Source organism: Corvus brachyrhynchos, unplaced genomic scaffold (assembly GCF_000691975.1).
Source record: "Corvus brachyrhynchos isolate BGI_N302 unplaced genomic scaffold, ASM69197v1 scaffold162, whole genome shotgun sequence".
In the NCBI taxonomy this organism is placed as follows: domain Eukaryota; kingdom Metazoa; phylum Chordata; class Aves; order Passeriformes; family Corvidae; genus Corvus; species Corvus brachyrhynchos.
In genome coordinates, this window is record NW_008236696.1 from 5,923,824 (window position 1) to 5,936,739 (window position 12,916).

The 12,916-nt window shown below is 52.7% G+C and overlaps 2 protein-coding genes across 2 annotated transcripts in view; one reads left to right on the forward strand and one right to left on the reverse strand.

Moving 5' to 3' along the window:
• NCL (nucleolin) overlaps positions 1 to 2,964 on the forward strand; it is a 7,217-nt gene extending 4,253 nt beyond the window's left edge. Inside the window, exons 10-14 of the mRNA XM_008644547.2 lie at positions 180 to 306; positions 412 to 581; positions 1,089 to 1,215; positions 1,659 to 1,879; positions 2,151 to 2,964. Of these exons, the coding sequence (XP_008642769.1) occupies positions 180 to 306; positions 412 to 581; positions 1,089 to 1,215; positions 1,659 to 1,879; positions 2,151 to 2,230 (725 nt within the window). The 3' untranslated portion in view covers positions 2,231 to 2,964. The remainder of the gene's footprint in view (positions 1 to 179; positions 307 to 411; positions 582 to 1,088; positions 1,216 to 1,658; positions 1,880 to 2,150) is intronic.
• A 3,637-nt stretch (positions 2,965 to 6,601) lies between these two features.
• On the reverse strand, positions 6,602 to 12,670 carry B3GNT7 (UDP-GlcNAc:betaGal beta-1,3-N-acetylglucosaminyltransferase 7). Its single transcript, XM_008644548.2, has 2 exons — positions 12,465 to 12,670; positions 6,602 to 8,035 (listed from the first exon to the last, which is right to left on the reverse strand). The coding sequence occupies exons 1-2, from the start codon at positions 12,473 to 12,475 to the stop codon at positions 6,835 to 6,837; spliced, it is 1,212 nt and encodes a 403-aa protein (XP_008642770.1). The 5' UTR covers positions 12,476 to 12,670; the 3' UTR covers positions 6,602 to 6,834.
• Positions 12,671 to 12,916: the final 246 nt, after the last annotated feature.

A 12,916-nucleotide genomic window follows, 5' to 3' on the forward strand; every position in this document is an offset into this window, starting at 1 on the left:
GGGGGCGCAGCGCAACTGGTCTAGGTGACAAAAACAGGGTTGGATTTGGCTTTGTGCCTCACCTTGAGGCGAGGAAGGGGGCAACAAGTATACTTACCCCTAGTCAGGGTTGGATAACTAGAGGAAAAAGGCTCTCCTTCTCCAGACTTGCACTTAACAGCACTGACTTTTCCCAATAGGAGGAGAGTCGAAGACCCTAATTGTCAACAACCTCTCGTATGCTGCTACAGAAGAGACTCTCCAAGAAGTGTTTAAGAAAGCTTCTTCCATCAAGGTGCCACAGAACAACCAGGGCAGGCCTAAAGGGTATGTGGTGCCTTTCTTCTGACCCCCAAGCTGGCATTGCAAATGACTCGCCTCCAGGTATCCCTTGTTACTCCCAGGCTGACTGGAATCTTCCTCTCCATGTAGGTATGCATTTGTAGATTTTGCCACAGCTGAGGATGCCAGAGAGGCATTGAATTCCTGTAACAACACAGAGATTGAAGGCAGAACAATCAGACTGGAATTCAGTTCACCATCATGGCAGAAAGGGAACACGAACGCACGAGGTGGAGGAGGAGGAGGAGGAGGATTCAATCGTAAGTGTTTCATGTTTGATCTCCAGCTGTGGCAGGAGGGCACCATCCAGGCAAATCTGGGGCTGCTTTTAAAAAAAATTAAACATGCCAGTGGAGTGAAATACTTGCATCGTAAGCAAGTGTGCTGGATATGATGACTGATTATCTGAAATGCTGATGAAACTGTTGTCAATTCCTCTAGATAGTCAAGTGCTGATCCAGCAGTGTCTGTACAGTTAGTTATTATCACTGTTGATAAGGTGCAAGCATCTATTTTAAAAAAGGGAGCTGGGCAAACTTAATTTGGCAGTATCAGGTTGGCTGATGGAAGTCCTTTGATGTCAGGCTCTAACTGCAGTCCTGAAAAAGTTTTCTTGGACTTCAGGTGCCTGAACTGTTCCTTGAAAACAACCCCTTTATCCCTGAGAACTGTTCTGGGAGCCAGTAGTGGATGTGATGTTATGAAGCTGAAGCTGAAGGTTGCCTTGCTCAGGCTGATTGACTTCTGAATGTACTCCCTTTTCACAGAGCAAAGCAAAACGCTGTTTGTCAGAGGCCTTTCTGAGGACACCACAGAGGAGACGTTAAGAGAATCGTTTGAAGGCTCAATAAGCGCGAGAATAGTCACAGACAGAGACACTGGATCATCTAAAGGGTAGGCTGAACATCACCTGGGATAGGTTCAGGTGCTACAGAGCACCTCATTTTAGCTGATCTCTGCAATGCAGGGTGTTTCTCATGCTCATGTGGGTGGTTCTGTGAAACTGGTAAATGGGCTGGGAGCAGAGAACACAGCCTGGGGTCCACTGGTGGAGGGCAGCATGTGCTCACTTCACACCTCTTCTCAATGAGCTCCTTCCTGCCAACAAATCCGTGGCAGCCAATGGATTCGCACGAGAAGAAAATTAACTGTTCAGTACTGGCAAACTCACAGTGGGCCTCCATCGATTGTGATTAGCCACTGCTGTACTACAAGTCACATATCCTGTGGTATGCAGAAGTGCTCGCATTTGATTCTGAAAGGATTTCTGTCAGGAACCTGAAGGTGGTGCTGCAGCTCATGGAATGTGACTGTCACTCTTGTAACCTGTTTCCTAGATTTGGGTTTGTGGACTTCAGCTCTGCAGAAGATGCCAAAGCAGCTAAAGAAGCCATGGAAGATGGAGAGATAGATGGAAACAAAGTGATCCTTGACTTTGCCAAGCCAAAGGGTGACTTCCAGCGTGGAGGCGGATTTGGTGGTCGTGGTGGCAGAGGAGGTGGCCGAGGAGGAAGAGGTGGATTTGGTGGCAGAGGTGGTGGCAGAGGTGGATTTGGAGGTAAGAGGAAGCAAATGCTGCTGTTTGGAGGGGGTGTACTTAGAAATGAACCCCAAACCATTCTTGGGGTTATGGTGTGGGGCTACCACAGAGCATTAGATGTGAATTTATTTTCTGTCCTGTGCCAGGTTGGGTTTGGAAGGGTAGTGGTATATGTATATACCACTGCAATATATTTGTGTGTGTGTGTGTATATATATATATATATATATGGTATATATCATTAATACTATACCGGTAACTCTGTTTTTTGCAATAATTTTCTTTCTAGGTAGAGGAGGTGGCTTCCGAGGAGGCAGAGGAGGAGGTGGAGATCATAAGCCACAGGGGAAGAAAATCAAGTTTGAATAAACTTCCCCTTTCCTTTCCCTTGTCCTGCTCTCCGAGACTATCTGAAAGGACTCCGGGGGTTTTTATTTTCCTTTGATCTTGGCGGAGCCTTCGGAGGACATTCCAAGAAGCGAAGCAGTACTGTGAGCCACTTGGAAGATAAAATTCTCATTTCAAGGAAGAGAGAGCAAGCCATTTTGACTGCTTGCCTGTTCAAATGAACTTTTTAAAACAAAGAGTGATAGATGTGGGAATTTACCCCTTGTCTGTGAGTTGTCTTGAATTTATAATGTTTTACCCATGTACAAATTTTTTTTTTCCTATAAACTTCTGTAGCATTTTTGCTGTAAAAATGCAGAATGTTTTATCATTTGTGCTTTAGCATCCTGTCTTGGACAGATTAAAGGACCTAAACCGGTTCGTGTTACTTCTGTGCCACTAAATGAAGCCAGGCTGTGAGAAACAGGCTGTCTGTAACCTTCCCTCTCTTGGGTTAAGGTCATTGGTGTCACAGCAGCAGCTTCTGTCCTGCTTTGCTCTAGCCTGTGTCAGCTCCCAGCAGTGTTGTATGAGTGCTGTGTTAGCAGGAAGGAGGGGAGAAGAGTATGATGGACAAGGTAAGCTCTGTAACCACGACCATATTGTATTTCTTTCTTCTTTTTTTTTTTTTTAACTGAAGATGCTGTGATGGTGCTTGCTAGCCAATTGCTTTTCTACTTTCTTTTTAAACAAAGTAAATCAGACCTTGTACTAAGGCCCTGCAGTTCAGTTGCTCTCTCCTACAGGCATTTTCTCTTGTGCTTCATTCAAATTGACGACTCTTGTCCCTAAATGTGAAGCAAATACATGAACAGGAGTTTGGGATAAGTGGCTGCTTGTTTGTAACCAAACTCAGGCCTGCTGCCCTTCCTCATGTGGGGTCAGGCACCAACCTGAGGATGGAGGGACTCAGTCCTGGCCAGTCCTGTGGCAGTGGTCACTGGCTGGTTTTACGAGCCGGGCACGGGGTGCTGTCCTGCAGTGGTAGCTGTTTGAGTACATGGCTTTTCCAGATCTGGGGGTGCAAAAAACATGAGCCTTCCTGGGTGCAGGGACCCACAGTGTCATCTACCAGTGGCCTGCTGAAGGGTCCAGCCCTGGCTTTTGGCCTTGGGCCTGTGCCAGTGACCTCCAGCTCTGGCTCCGGTCATGGACCGTTCCACCCTCCCGGCACACTGGGCCAGTGCTGGGACGGTCCCTGCCCTGCCGAGCCTTTGCAGCCCCTCATGCTGCTGTGGCTGATTCTCCCTGGCTTCCCAACGTCGAGTCCTTCGCGAAAGGCAATTCCCTGTGGCTAAAACTAAACCAGTGGTGGCTGGGGCCGCTTTAGCTGGAGGGTTGTGGGGTTTGTGTGCCGTGTCTCATCGCCCCCGGCTCTGACCCAGGGTTTCCCCAGCCCTTCGCCATCGGCCATTTTGGAGCCGCGGCCCGGCGGCAAATGGTCGGAGGGGTGGGCCCGCCCGCCAGGGGGCAGCACCGCCCGCGCCGCGCGTCCTTCCCGCCGTTCCTGGCCGGGTTCTGCCTGAGGGGCGCGGCCGGGGGAGCCTCGGGCCTGACCTGTTTCACACCAGCGCACCGCCCTAATCCCACTCCCGGACCCTGGGATCCTGGCTGGAACATTTGCTCCGCACTCCAGTACCCTGCAGTAGAATCATCCACTCACCATTTGCATTTTGTCCATGCATATGAAATTTTTGGTGCCCTGGAGAAGCCAGCCCCAGCGGCGGATGGCCCCGCCTGCCAAATACAGTATGTCCTGGTCCCCTTTGCTGGCCTCTCTGCTCCCCAGCACCGGGAGTGATCGGGCCAGGTGCCAGCCCTGGAAACTGAGGCCCAGGTACCCACACACCATGGTGAGACCCAAGAGCTCATCTGTGGCTTTCCTCTTCTTCAGCCCAGCCAGGTTCAAACCTGATTGCAAGGGCTTGTGTTACCCCATGCTGGTGCTTTGGCTGTGGAAGTGAGCAAGGTCCTGCTGTGGGGAGAGGGTGACAGGGACAGGAGCTGCCCATCTCCTTCTGCACAAGGAGAGAGTGTTCAACAAAACCCGTGAGTTTCCAACCCTGCTGAGTGGCTTTTGCCACAGAGGTTGAGAGGGGAAGCTCCTCCCTGCAGGGCACCAGGAGGATCTGAAGTTTAGTTTGAAATGGAGGTGGAGGAGTGCATGAAAGAGAGAAAATACCCACCAGGCTTGTTACCGTGCCAGTCTCCATAAGGAAGCTGTGCCAGAATGGAACAGGGCAGCTACAGCCCCCAGCTGCCCACTCCAAGAAGTAGTTTTGTCACTGTAGCCCATTGCTAGGTTTTGTTCCCAGCAGAAACTCACTAGAGACATGAGGTGAAGGCTTGTAGGATTGTTTTCTTTTTCTTTTAACCTTTATTTAGAAACTAGAATATTCACCAAAATCTACAAGGTTTCTCTGTACAGGTCCCACCAGGTGAAGAACAACACTGAGAGATGTCTGCACACAGCCCCAGCTCACCGTACACATTGCTACGGAGAACAAGAGCTGACCCTGCATCCAGGATAAATGTACAGCCCAAAGTACTGTACCTGACATAAATTATGGAGGTATCAATTTGGAAAGTGTTTCTGAACTCACTCCTGTTGGAAGGAGGGAGGGGAGGGAAAAGGAAAGAGTTGTGTGCTGCCGAAGCCCAGTGGGTACCAAAAATGCCCTCAGGACTCTGCCCTGTTGCTCCAGGGACCCGGTGCATTGTACATCCAATTTCACAGTATCAGCTGAGTCCTGGACAGCACTGGCTCTTCCTCCTCTTCAAATCTGCATCTCATCTGAGCCAGGGTCATGTTGAGTGGTGTGGCTTGGCATGTGGGTGCCCTTTTAGACAGGTTTATGCCCTTTTAAAATTTATTTTCTGACCTGGGGAATGTACTTGGAGTAAATGAAACAGGCCCGTTTCCAAAATGCATTAAGAAAAAGAAAGGAAAAAAAAAAAAGGCACTGCACAGGGGAACCTTTGAGGTAGTAAAATTTTTTTCCTTTCAATGTCTGGCACCAGAGAGGGAGAAGGGAGTAAGGGCATATGTGCCCGTGTTTCGCTGTGCATGGTCAGGGCCATGGATGTGGCTGTGTGTGTCCACCCCCTGCAGGGACATCTGGGCATGCCAGCCCTACACACAGGGACATCTTTGTGTGCAGAGCCTGTGCCTGGGATCACGTGTGTGAACATGTGTGACTTTGCACATTCCTGTGGCTTTGCTCATGCCTGCAGTCAGTGGCTGCAGAGCATCTGTGGTCATTGCATGGCCACGTGTCTCTCTGTTGGGGGGTTTCCATCACAGCAGCCAGCCCAGGGCTCCCCTTGAGAGCTTGTGGCCCTTTCAGCTCAAAGAAAAAAGGCCATGTTTCATGACACCATTCCCTGTCACACTCCTTCATCTCAGCCTGTAGAATAAACACTGCAACAACCCTGAGAGGAGCACATGTGTGAAACACCAGCCTTCCTTCACTTTGTCCCCTTGGACCCTGCTTCTCATGCTGGAGCAGGACCAATGTTTCCAAACCTACCCTGGAGCATCACAGCTGCAGACAAACCAGGGCTGAACCTGAAGCAGCCACACACAGGGCCTTTGGGGCTGTTGTTCCCTGCAAGGCAAAGCCGTGAGGGCAGCTGTGCAGCAAGCAGAGGGCCTCCCCTGGGATGCCCAGGAGGTAGGGTCCCAGAAGTGACAAATCCCTGGGGCACTCCAAGGGGGCCACCAGTTTTCTCCACCGCTTCCTTTGCTGCAGGCAAGGGCAGCTGGCCTAGTCTCTTTCCTGCCAGGAGGAACAAATCCCTGAGGAATTTCAGCTGGGTGCATTCCTCTTATGTGCAGTAAGGCTGCAGAGGGGCTGGAGAACCAAGCACAGCCCAGGCTGGTGCTGGGAGCCACCGTTGCCTGGGACCCTCTGACAGGGACAAGGACTCCAGTCCCCCGACTGCCAGGCTGAAACCTTAATGGGGACTCAGGGCTGTTGAGGGCCAGCCTCAGAGAAGAGCTCTTTCCCCAGCTACATATGGGGACACAGAGGACTTTGGTGGGGGTGAACCCAATGCACACAGGGTCAACGTTACCAAAACCTTACATGGAGAAGAAATTTGAGATAACAAATAAAATCCCATGATTTTTTAGTCAGAAGGGGCCGATGCACTTAAAATTGGCCGAACTCCCTTGGAGCAGCTTCCCTGGATAGCCAGACCCTGAACACCTCCAAAAAATGCCAGTGCCACATCCCTTCCTGCCTCCCTCCACTGCTCCACTCATGCTGCTGTGGAGGAGGTACCTAAAGCAGAGCACAAACCTCTTTGCCCTCGCTCCATTTTATGCTAGACTTGTCATGTTCTGTTGGGTTTTTTCTCTTTTTCAGCAACCCCCAACCCAGCTGGAGATAAGTGAACCACAATACAGTACAGGAACAAACACTATCACAAACCCTGCCCGCGAGCACAGCATCTCTGCCCTCCTTGCCCCGGAGGGCAGTGCCCCTGAAGGATTCATGTGCCACCAGCAGAGGCTCACCCCACCCCAGAGCAGGGATCAGTTGTCCCAGCTCCTGCAGGCCTAGCTCTCCAGAGAGACTGAACTAAAGGACATTGAGTTTTCTTGAGCATGTCAAGTTACTGTGGACCAAGTCCCACATTTGGAGCAATTCTGGAGGCAGCAGTTTATGAACCACCAACATACTTCGGTAAAAACATGGCTCCTTGTTCATCTTGCTGTTCTTGTTTTTCACAATGCCAAAAGTTTTGAAGCCCTCATGCCCAACAGGTGATACTTTAAGGACCTCCAAACACATCCCTAGGAAGACGTCGTCAATGGGGTACAGCTCCAGTGTCTCTGAGGTCTTATGCAGCCTCTTGGCCAGGGCTCCATCCATGATGAAGCCCCCACCCCCTGCATAGGGTGGGTAGATGTTTTTGTTGTAGAGGGCACTGGGGATGTAGTACTTGTTCTCCTTCTTACGAATCGGCCTGGCCTTGTAGAGGACATCCCCCACAAAGAGGTCTTCTCCCTCCTTCTTATCCTCCAGGAACTCCAGGATGTTGCTGGGACTCACAAACACATCGTCGTCACCTTTGAAGATGAAGCGAACATTGTCACAGTAGATGTCAAGCCACTTCAGGAAATGGACCTCTTTGAGAGTGAGGTTGAAGAAGCTGTCCAGGAAATCCCACTGCAGGATGTCCTCATAGATGTGGTTCTCATAATCCAGCAGTTTCTGGTAGTTGGCTCTCTCCTCCTCCTTGGAGGCTGTGCCCAGCAAGAACAGCGTCCTGATCCTCTTGCCCTCCACCTCCTTCTCCTGGCCCCAGGTCCTCCGGATGGCCTCACGGCGGTCGTGCTGCGTGATGATGGACTTGACCACGATGAGCAGGTAGACATCCCCGCTGCACTTCTCCGGGTGGTTGATCAGCATGGGGAAATAGCGGCAGTGCCGATAGAGCAGGAACTGCTGGAAGTTGGGCTCCAGCCCTTTGAACCAATCCACCTTGCTGAAGTTCTGGTTGGCTGAGCAGTTGGTAGTGGTGACATCCCAGGATTTTGTTTGCTTTGCCATCACGCTCTCCTCCTTCACAGGAGCTTTCTCCTTCTTGGTCTTCCAGAAAGTGCTGCTGATGGAGAAGGCATTGTCTCTCTTCTGCGATTTCAAGGGCTCTGAAGGGGGGAGTTCTTTTTGCTGCTGGCCCTGCATGAACTGGTTGGGGGCCATTCCGCGCTGCAGCACCGTCACTGTAATGATCAGCAAGAAGGAGAGACAAACTGTTTTGTAGATGGTCTTCTTCCTAAAGGGAAGAGACAAGGGGTTAAAGAGAAGAAGCTACAGGCTGCAAGAAGTTTGTCTACAAAAGCACCTCCTCAAGAGGTCATAAGATGCTCATAATCTGTGTTCCATCACCTTTTGAGGAGTAGAAACCTCATGGGAAGAGCTGCGGGACACCTCCATGCGTTCTTCCCAGCTGCATCCTGCTTGTGGGGTGGCTCTGGGGCCACACTTAACTGTAGGAACAGGCACAAGGCATGTGGGGGTGGCTGCAGTGTCATCTGGTAACCCCAGTGCTAGGGCCAGGGAAGGGTTCACAGGAAAGATGAAAATAGGCTGAGAGAAATCAGGGTGAGAGTTTCAGCAAGGCAGCTGTTTCAGAGGAAAGTCCCAAGGGAAACCGCTGTTTCAGCCATCTGAAAATTGCAGTTTAGGACAAGAGCAGGAGGGAATTATCTCTTCCATGGAAGCCTTAGCTCCAAGACAGACATACTGTCCATGGCCTAGACTGGCATTATGGGTTACACAGCACTGAGAAACCAGAGCTGGGAAGACCATAAGAGTCAACAGGAAACTGGCACTGCTGTTTCATTTCAAAATGGCACATCAGGACAAAAAAAAAAAGTCATTTGAGTCAAATTTCAAGGTTCAGTAGGAAAAAGACATCGCTAACCCTACAACCACCTTGGGAACCAGTATTTCTGGGGGCACTCCTGGGCATTTTGGCAGCTCTTGGGTCCTGTTGCTCCCTTTGTGGTAATAAGGAGCAGTGGATGCAGGGCAGATTGGGTGGGCAGATTTTCCCAGCCTGTGACAAACCAGGTGTCTGCATGTCCAGGGTGTGCAGGGGATGAGTAGATCAAATCTAGTCCTTCCCAGGGCCATCTTGCTGCTCTCCTCTGCTGCAGACCTATAGTCCTGGGAAGCTGCTGGCTCATGGGACAAACCCTGGATGGAGCTCATGGGGGCCTTGAGCGGGATCCTTCTGAGGTCCTTGGGACTGCGGGAAGGCTGCACTTGGAGATTATTGTGCACAATTCCTCCCCAGCCTGCTTTTCCACACAGCTAAAGGGTTTCTCATCCCACTGCCACAGAGGAGGGGGGGCTGCCCTCTCTGCCCAGCTGCACAATGTAGCTCCTGAGCACTTGGCTTCTCCACAGCTTGCACACCTGCACCAACTCCCTCCTGCCTCAGTCCTGCGTGTCCCAGCTGCCGTGGGCCATCTCCCTGTGCAAATGAGCACTGGGCACGGGATGATGGCAGCTGAGCTCCTCATGTCCACTCCAACAGCTTCCCAAGGGCAGCCCTATCTCTATCTGCTCCGACACAAGGTGCTTGGCAGTCTGTAGACCCCTTTTTCCTGCCACTGTGTTGTGGAGCTGAAGGAGACAGATGTGGCATTGGTCTCGGGATGCCCCTGTGCCTGTCCTCTTAATGTCAGAAGCACATCCCAGCCTAGGTGACACCCACGGGGACAGCCCTCAGGCCCCTGCTCCCATCAGAGACAGAAAGATCCAGAATCAACTCTAGCAGGCAGATGGCACCTTCACTTCAGGACAGTCCAGAGAAGGAGCTTGGTGCTGAAATCTGAAATATTTAACCCAAGTATTTTCCAGACAGACAAAAAACCCCAAAAAAGACATGAAACTCTCCTAGACCCGGGGGCTGGATTGTGATCAGAACCATCAGGAAGCTGCTGGAGTTTTGGGCCTCAGACTGCACCAAAACACCTGCTTGGTGGGACACCCCATAGGCCCTCAGACTCCCTGGGGCAGGGGACAACATTGTGCTCAGGGATTTCACTCACCCTGAAATGCAGGAACCCCCAGATGGGAACCAGGAGCTTTCAGGAGCTCCTATCTCTGGCTTCACCCTGAAGCACAAAGAAGTTTTGAGCCCGATGTTTTCATGGGAAAACTGTGATCACCAGTGTGGACTGTGGGAGCGAGCGTGGAAATAAGTAATTATGGGTAAATGGATAGATATTCCCCATCCGGTTTTATATGTGGCCACTCATCTGAGACTGATGAGGGAGCAGTTCTGATTAGATCTCACCATTCCCTTAACCCTCTCCTGCCCTGCCTGCACAGCTTTGAGCTTATTCTTACAAATCCTCCCGTTCCAATACAACTTTACTCCAAGCACAGCCAAGTGATGTTTAAAAGCTCTCATCCATACCCGGCACTGCCGCAGAAATAACCCCTGTCACCCCCTGTGTAGTAATTCCATTTGCATCAATCCCATCCCACCACAATCTTACACTCCCCACCACACAAGGACAACGAGTGATAAAATACCCAACCTGAGGGATAGCCAAATGTTCCCCAAAAGCCAAAGGGCAGGCAATTACTGATATAATTTTTTAAAATTTGCATAGGTAGGGCTGTCGCTAACTGGCACAGATGGGTCCCAGCCTTGGCAGACTCAGCTTAACAGAGAGGAGCTGCATGGGTGCACCAATTCCCATTACTCTCCTTGGGTCCAGACAGAAGACTGACCCACGGCTGAGGGGAGAACTCCAGCTTTTATTAAGACGTGGAGTGTGGAGTGGCCTGGGTATGTTTATAGGTGAGGTGTTGCACAACAGCACAGAAACTTATTCCTTCTCCCTTCAGTTTCCCAGCTCTTACCAGTGCAACTCCTGCTTTGTTATAAGAACCTATTTGGGATTTTTCCTACTGGTCTGACTGCAAATCACGGGGCCCCACCAGGTCCAGCAGGAACCAGGAGCCCCACAGCCGCCTCTGCCCTGCAGAAACCCTGACCCTGCACTGCCAGGAAATTGCCGGGAAGACCCTGAGCCACAACTGCACCCACATCAAGGGTTTGGGGGGCAAAAGAGCAACAGGAAGACCCTGAGCCACAACTGCAGGCAATTCCCACATCAAGGGTTTGGGGGGCAAAAGAGCAACAGTTGTTCGTGCATCTTTTTGGGTCATGAGCCTTTTTGCTCTGTGGTCTCCTCAGCTGGGAAGTACTTCAGGTACAGGTGTAAAAGTAGCTCCTGCTTTCTGGGGATGCATTGGCAAGGGAGGTGCTTTGGGTTTGTTGCCATCACAGAGAAGTCACCCTGCCAAGCCCCAGGACAGCTGGGGCACAGCCCCCAGCCAGTTTCCATAGCAACCCCCGGAACTGGGGACACCCAGCACTGCAGGGTCCAAGGGTGGCAGCCACTGGGGTGGGGCTCCCATCGGTACCAACCAGGACTGACTGCCCCAGCTGCTGGTGTTGGTGCCATCAAGAGAGCTTTGAAAGGGTCTTAACCTGCTCCTTCTCTTCCCTTTTATCCACCAAGGAAACTTCAAAAAAGTCTTCAAAAGCCTTCCTGTGAGGTGGCTGCGACACCAGGCAGTTAAACATAAACTCCTAATTAGAGGTGGGCAGTATCCCTTTCAGGTGTTGATGCTCGAGGGCAGATGAGGCCCCGGGAGACAGGGGCTCTCTACCCCCATCCCGTTCACTTTGGATTCACGTGAAAACCTCTTTGATCCGTCAGCGCTGTCTATTTATGTGAATGGGTTTTTTCTGGTCCCTCAGTTAGACCCAGTCACTGGAGGTACGGCCAATATCGAATCCCGTCTGTTGGTAGTGCCAAGGATTTGGAGAAGGGATCCTATAAAGGGGCAGATGCTGGGCAGAAAGCACCCAAATGACCCCAGAAATAGCATGTGCATTAACTGGGTGCAAGCACCAAGTGGGGCCGCTGCTCGCGATGGGGGTGCCCGGAGATGCGTCCCCTCCTCATAAAAGCTGTCTGGTTTAAATACAAGGCGGTAAAAACACGGTTCTGGGGAAGAGGCAAGAGCTGAAACCCCGGGTGTTGCCCCCGCCGAGGGCATCTGCCCCCGGGCTGGCGCTGCCGTGGGACAGGGACCCCACCGGGCAGGGCTGGAGGCCCTGCTCTCCCCGGCCCCACCACAGAAACCAGCCCTTTTCAGGGAAAAGCTGGGAAAGGCATCCCCAGGGATGGGGGCCACCAACCGGCCGCCCCTGCCCGTTGCCCCCATCCTGCCTCCCACCGGGTCGGAGCTCCGGTGCCCGGGATGGAGAGAAATTTCTATCGGGAGGGGACCCCCAGAGAGCCTTGCCCGGGGTACCGCGGCCAGGGAGACCCCGCCGGGAGCCCCGCAGGGCCAGGGCGGCAGGAGGGTCGCTCCTGGGGTGGGGGCAGACGGACGGGACAAATGACAAACTCCGTCCTTAGTCGCTTCCCCATGCCCACCAGAGCTGCCCTTTCCCGGCCAGCCACCCCCGAGGCGACTCTCGAAAGGGACCCGGCGGGGAGGGGAGCTCGCAGTCCCCCGGCTCCGGGCAGGACGCAGCGCCGGGACGGCGGTGCCAGGCAGCGAGAGCGGAGGACACGGGACGGCGGAGCAGGGGACACCGGGACTCGGTAAGGGAGCGGGGCAGGAGCAGGGCTCGGGCTCCGCGCTCTCCGGAGATCACTCACCACTGGAACATGCTGGGAGGGGGACGGGGCGGCCGCTCCGCTGCTGGCCGGGCTGCCCGCGGTCCGGGCGCTTCTCTCTGCGCTCTTCCTCCTCCTCCTCCTCCTCTTCTTTTTTCTTTTTTTTCCCCCTACTTTTTCTCTTTTCCCTCCCCTCTCTCTCCGAGGTGGAGCCTAGAGATGGATAGCAGAGCAGGTAGGTTAACTCTTGCCCTGCCCCTCCGTCCCGTCCCCCCGCCCGCCCCAGCAGGCAGAGACCTCCCCAGTGCTCCCAGGGCAAGGAGTTTAAAGGTGACACCCCACACGTCCCCCTGAGGACCCTCCCCGCTGCTGATGGGACACTCACCAGAATCTGGGAACTCGGCGGTGTCCTAGCCCAACTCCTCGTGCACCGTGCCCTTTCTGGGGTGCATTAGCTCTGCCCCAGAGCCTTTAATGCACCTCCTTGGATCCCC